Raw genomic sequence first — 6,990 nt, 5'->3', positions numbered from 1 at the left:
GAATTGATATGAAATATTTAGGATAAGCAATGCATTTTAGGAGGAATCAATTATAAAACATCAACTCAAATCCTGGATTTTGGATTTGACGGGCTATATCTTAGATTCGTGGACCAACTTAAAAAAAAAAAAAAGGACTTTTCATTTAAATTAATTACTTCTACCAAGATTGTCATTAATAAAGTTAAATACCAGACATGACATTGTTGTAAAATTCCATATGGTATACCACTATTACTAATTAAGGAATAACTCCAAGCTAATTTGAGAGTCCATAAACTAATATTGGATTCCCACTCTCTATTGAGGCGAATGTTTGCATTCAAAAATGGCAATCACAAATCGATTGTACCCTTCTAAACAACTTAATTTATCCACGATAGATTCACTGTGCAACTAAAGAAAATGGACACACCAAGTGCAGAAATTGATTGAACTGCAAGTATGTGTGTATCTTTAATTTTATACAGTTTGATACAAAACTTCATCATCGATGGGCCGCGGGGTGAACCATGATAAATTCAAGAATTTAGGAGATTAAGGAGAGACACTCTATATTGAATCAAGCACTTGAAGAGACTCTCCAAACCCTCCTCGAGCCCTAGGATGCAACCATCAAGAGCCTCCAACCCCTTTTGTGGCGTTTTCACATCAACCCCCGTGTCGGTTTTGCTTCGTAGGATAGAACGGAGGTCAGAGTCAACGCTCTCCACCTCGGTCAACCCTCCACGCCTTTGTTGAGATAGAGACTTCTTCTTCTCAGTCGAACTTAGCATCAGCCTGGAAACGACGGACCACCCACCAACGGAAGATTTGCCGCCGGTTTTTGTCATCAACAAGAACTCGAAAAGGGCTTTGAGGAGTGACCCGGAAACGTTGTTCACATCCTTTAGGACCTGGATTACTATTTCCAGGTGGGTGCTCTCTACTTCGAGGGAAGAAGCACAATTGTTGTCGAGGGCCTTCTTCAGCTCCCGCACATGCTTGGCCGCCTCCCGCTTGGCCTTCTTCCGGAAGCATATGAAGCACCGAATATGTCTTTTGAGGCAAGAGAAGTTCGCTCCTCCTCGGCTCCTCCTGACCGAAGACTGGACTTCTTGGACTTGTTCTCTCATCGCCAACAACAAATCCCTCGCGTGCCCGCACGAGTCGATCACCAAGATTGACCCATCCAGCGCCTCTTCCACGAGGGCCCTGCTTCTGGGCTTTCCCAAAACTTTTTGGGTCAGAGGAGAGTTCAAGATTTCCTGGACCTGGATGAACGTCTTCGAAAGGCTCATCATATTGGCTCGGATCACCTCGGGGGTGCAGGAATCGGGACAACTCCTCAGCTTCTTAAGTTCGGACACGATCTTTATGGAGTCGGGTTGTAGCCTCGAGGGCAAGCTGATGGACCTAACAGGAGGGTGACCGTATTGAAAATCAGCCATTTTGGTATATTTGCGAATAGTTTGAAGAAGTGATGAAACTCTCTGGACGTTCAAGTTCAAAACCCTTTTTGGAATTGGACACAGTTGAGAAAAAAGGGGACTCATGGAAGAATATATGTAGTGATACTGTCCGAAGGGCATGTGAGGGCAATGTGGGACACGCTGCCTTCCTGATGATCTTGTTTTGCATTGGGCCAACAAGGTCAGAAGACCCTTTCTTTGGGTTATTTTATTTCTTGGCCAAGGGACAGGGAACGTACACATGTTTGAACTTTCGTTGCTTTTTTTTTTAATAGATAATAATACTATTATTATTGTTAACACACACACATATATGTGTGTGTGGGTGTATAAATATACTTTTTTGCCACTTTTATATATATATATATATATATATATATATATATTAACCAATAGGGATTGTAACACTTGACAAATTGCATTTCATATGAACGGACTTTATCTGCAGTGTAGGGGTTCGAAACTCACTCGAAACTTCACATGACTAGAGCTAAATCCATGATCAAGTGAGATTAAGACGCCTTGTGATCTCATCGAAAAAGTTAATATTATATATATTTGGTATTGAAAGGGGGTATCAATGATTAGAGAGGTATCATTCACAATTGAGCAGAATCTAATCATATCATGAGAATTGTGGTTAGTTTGTGAACACACAAAGCTGGCACTGAGTTGATTGTCTGCTTGATGAAGGCCATGGAATGGGCATTCAGTCGTTTGGGCAGCACACAGGCACAGACAATGTATGGATCACATTGCAATTCCGAGAATCTAGCTCGGCTTATATATATGAGTAGGGCAGAGCAAGCAGGTAAAGGCTAGCTAGCTATGGTTTTTCCTTTGGGATTTATAATTCCATTATTCCTCTCTCAACATCATTTTTAAGATCTTAATTAATATTTTAGTCTCTTAGCAGTAGCACTATTTTTTTTTTTTCGGTGTGAAGTAACACTATGACGAAATATCAACCCCTGGTTATCACTAGTTAATGAAGGCACTTTGCATGGAATGTATATGTACACACATTTTGCACTAGATGCTAATGGACGCGTCATGTATTAATTGGTAATAATCACATTTACGATATGTATTTCGAGTTCTGGTTATACTTTGGATAATAGTGGATTCAAATGATTAAAGAACATCCTTCAAATTCGAATCATTGAGTGAGGAACAACCCAAATTCAGCTGTTAACCGACTTGGTGATGGTTAACATAAGGTACTGATTCTTTGGTCGATCGGACTATTCCTATAAAATCTTACTTAATCATTTTAACACCACTCATTCCAAACCCCTTAATCAAAGTTATCCAAACATAGTGTAAAGATTGAGCTCTTACGTGGTAAAAATAAACTTTTGTCTTTCCACGATTAACTGTTGTTGACAATATATATATGTTGCAGGCTGCAATTCAGCAATTCTAACTTTTATGGATACTTCGCGCAAGAATTAACCAGTAAGAATCACTTGATTTGAACTCTAAATGTATCAAACTGTCTCTGTCAAAAATAGAAAGTGTATCTAGTTACACGAGTCTCAACTATGAACGAACTAATTTCCTGGTCTCGGTGGGGTCAATAATAGTATTGAGTGGTCGCAGTTGGTGAATGGACATTATTAATCAACCACTGGGCATTAGTTGAAAACAAACATCGAAAAGGACTTACATGGATTATTAGTTAGATCGTATTGCACATGTACTACATAGGTGTGGAATGCACAAAGTACTCAAATATTTTTCCTTTTTTTTTCCCGCTTCAGGTTTGATAATAAAGAAAGCTAACTATGATACAATGATAGAAAAGGGGAGAATTCTTAATAATATCTTGTTGTATCTACATATAATTAGCTGTTTCACCCGCCCGTTGCGCGGGATTATTATTTAATTATATATAAATTATTATATAATATTTTTTTATATGTTGCATGGAATAAATTAATATGGATTAATTAATATTTTTTTTTTGAGAATTTTCATGCAATTAATGTGATGGTTAATAAACATGAACCATGTAATAAATGAATGGTTTAATTAGCTTCATGGGGTATGTGAAGGGTCAAGCAATGAGGAGCTGAGGGTATGAAAATTGGAGTGATGATATTAATCATTTATCTCTGTTTTGCAGTTATATATTATATATAGATTGTATTATTATGATTTTTATAAATATATATTTTGAAGCAAGTGAAGGAGTAATAAAATATAGAGAAGACAGGTTAATGCATGGGAGTGGGGCAGCAGCTTGCGGCAATGCCAGCTCCAGTTTGTCCTGCAAATTCTCTTACTCAGCAAAAGGGTAGGCGCAGTTTGGTTCGGTTTTCTATGTGAATTTTTCATTAGGTTGAGATTTAATTAAAATAAATGTAAAAAATTTCACTGATTTTATAAGTGGTGAGATTCAAATTTAACTAAAAAAAATATGATTTCCGGTCATAAAACTCAAGTATCAAATTTAACTAACCGTTAATTAATGCAATGCTGCTTCGAGAATTGCTACATCTTATGAATGTTTCCCTTGTAAACACGAGAACATGAAAATCCCAATTGGTAGCTGAGGGATTCAAGTACGATTCGGTAAAATCCTAACATCAATATGGGTTGAGAATGTTTTCAGCAAGTTGGGTTACTCAGCAGTATCAACTTTTGTATATCTCACATCAGTTGTCAATAAATTGATAGATAAAAATGCCACTTATTGATAGCAAGGAAGCTTAGCCGTCATTATGGTCTTCGATTTGGTTTAGAAGTGTTGTTACTAAATAAAAATGCTGAAATATAATTATTAAAGAATAAGCATTGATTTTAGAATAAGCAAAAAAATTTAGGAGGTAATAATTTGAAACTGTTTAAATTTAAATTAACTTTTAAAATAGAGAATAAGCAAAATCAGCTTTTATAAACACTTCCAGCTTTAGATACCTACTGGAGAAAATCACGTTTTCAATTGTACAAATTAGCCAAACCGTGGTTTTGAAAAAACTCATCAAACACTGCTTTTGCTTAACACTCAACAAAATAAGAACTTATTCAACCGTCACCTCACTTCCAAGTGAAGCCTTACACATCCCAAAGTAGCTGGCTTGATTCTGGCTTGAGCTTCCTTCTTTTTTTGTTTTCCTCAGCTCCTGACTTTTTCTTTTTTCCTTCTTTTTTTTTTCAATTATATACTTTTGGGTAATAACAATATTTAAGTTACTTGAAAATGTCAATTTGTACTGGTTTAATTCACGGTGTGAATTAGAGATGCCCATTTTTTTGGTTTATCATTATATTGTATTATGTGGAAATTATTAAAAAACAATATCTAAAAAATGTGAAAATTTTGCCACAAAAATTTCAAGGTAGGCAAAAATTGAAAAAACCTCTCGGAAAAAATAGAAAAGAAAACAAAATCATAATCATGGGTAAAAGATAATAGCATTTTCCTTTTTTAGCTTCCATACAAATTTTATCAAAATATATATATTTTTTAATGTATTGGTTCAGGGTAATTTGCAAGATCAAAAAGATTTGAAATACGTTAACCGTGGTATTATTCGAGAATGAAAGAAGGCAAATGCATAGTAGACAATATATCATCTATCGTAAAAACCGACATCTTTGACATATAAGAGTGAAACTTTGTGAAGTTCAAACCGCTAATGAATGTAGCTCAGCTTCGAGAATTGCATCATCTTATGAATGTTGCCCTTGTAAACACGAGAACATGGAAATCCCAATTGGCAGCTGAGGGATTCAAGTACAAATCGGTAAAATCCTAACATCAATCTGGCTAGAGAATGTTTCCTGAAAGTTGGGTTACTCAGCAAAATCAACTGTTGTATATCTCACATTAATTGTCATTTATTGATAGATAAAAATGTCACTTATTGATAGCAAGGAAGCATAGCCAAAAGGGTCAGACATTAAGGCCATAGAGGTCCCAAAGGTTGCCAGCTCGATTCTGGCTAGAGCTTCCATCTTTTGTATTTTCCTCAGTTCCTGACTTTTTCGTGGTTCCATTTTTTTAGTTGTACTTTTGGGTGATAACAATGTCAAAGCTGCTTAAAAACATCAGTTTGTACCGGTTTAATTCATAGTCTGAATAGATATGCCAATTTTTTTTATTATATAGTACTATATGGAAATAATTGAAAAAATAATATCTAAAAAATTCATAAAATTCGCCACAAAAATAAGAACACACAAGAATTTCAAGGTAAACAAAAATTGTAGAACCCTCTCGGAAAAATAGAAAGGTAAACAAAATTATAATCACGGGTAAATGAAAATAGCCTTTCTTTTTTTTATAACTTTTTATACAATATTTGTCAAGATAAAACACAGTACTGAAAGATTTCAGGATACAAATAACTTTTGAACTAACGTATTTTTTTCAAGGTATTTTGGGATATCAAAAGGATTTGAAATAAGTATCCTTAACCGCGGTATTATCCGAGATTGAAAGAATGCAGCCATATAAGTAGACATGATATCATCTATCATAAAAACTGACATCTTTGACCTGTATTGGAGTGCAACTTTGTGCAGTTCAAACCGCTAATGAATGCAGTGCAGCATTGAGAACTGCAGCATCTTACGAATGTTTCCCTTGTAAACACGAGAACTTGGATATCACAACTGGGAGGTGAGAGATTCAAGTGCTAATTGGTAAAATTTTAACATCAATCTGGCTTGGGAATGCTGCCCGGGGTCGGGTTATTTAGCACCATCAATTGTTGTATATATCACATTAATTGTCATTTATTAACAGATAAAAATGTCATTTATTGATAGCAAGGAAGTATAGCCAGAAAGAGTTAGTATTACGGCCTTAGAGATCCCAAAGGTTGCTGGCTCGATTTTTGCTAAAGCTTCCTTCTTTTGTATTTTCCTCAGTTTCTGACTTTTTTGTTTTTTCTCTTTTTTTTTTTCAATCATGTACTTTTGGGTGATAACAATGTCAAAGGTGCTTGAAAATGTCAATTTGCACTGGTTTAATTCACGGTTTAATTTAGTGATGCCCTTTTATTGGTTATTATTATATAGTACAACGTGGAAATAATTAGAAAAACAATATCTAATAAATTTGAAAAATTCGCCACAAAAATAATAGCACACAGATTTAAAGGTAAACAATAATTGAAGAATCCTCTGAAAAAAAATAGAAGGTATAGTAAATCAAAATCATGGTAAAAAAAATAACATTTCCTTTTTAAAAAAACTTTTATAATTTTTTTATCAAGACAAGACACAATACTGAAAAATATCGGGAGAATGAAAGAAAAGGGTATTTTGGGATATTAAAAAATTTAAAATAAGCACCCTTAACCGCAGTATTACCCGAGAATGAAAGAAGGTAACCGCATAAGTAGACAAGATATCATTGATGGTAAAAACTTACATCTTTGATATATATATACAAACTTTGTGCAGTTCGAATTGCTAATGGATTTGAGAATTGCAATATCTTATGAATGTTTCCCTTGTAAACAGGAGAATTTGAAAATCCCAAGTGGGAGATGAGGGTTTCAAGTACAAACCAGCAAAATCCTAA

At 35.0% G+C, this 6,990-nt stretch overlaps 1 protein-coding gene across 1 annotated transcript; it reads right to left on the bottom strand.

Annotated features, from left to right (window-relative positions):
• Positions 1–384: 384 nt before the first annotated feature.
• On the bottom strand, positions 385–1,469 carry LOC116211167. Its single transcript, XM_031545416.1, has one exon. It carries the CDS (start codon positions 1,428–1,430, stop codon positions 522–524), a length of 909 nt encoding a protein of 302 aa, XP_031401276.1. The 5' UTR covers positions 1,431–1,469; the 3' UTR covers positions 385–521.
• Positions 1,470–6,990: the final 5,521 nt, after the last annotated feature.

This window comes from Punica granatum, chromosome 6 (genome assembly GCF_007655135.1).
Source record: "Punica granatum isolate Tunisia-2019 chromosome 6, ASM765513v2, whole genome shotgun sequence".
Classification (NCBI taxonomy): domain Eukaryota; kingdom Viridiplantae; phylum Streptophyta; class Magnoliopsida; order Myrtales; family Lythraceae; genus Punica; species Punica granatum.
The sequence above is the reverse complement of the archived record's forward strand: the minus strand, read 5'-3'. Positions and strand labels throughout refer to the sequence as shown.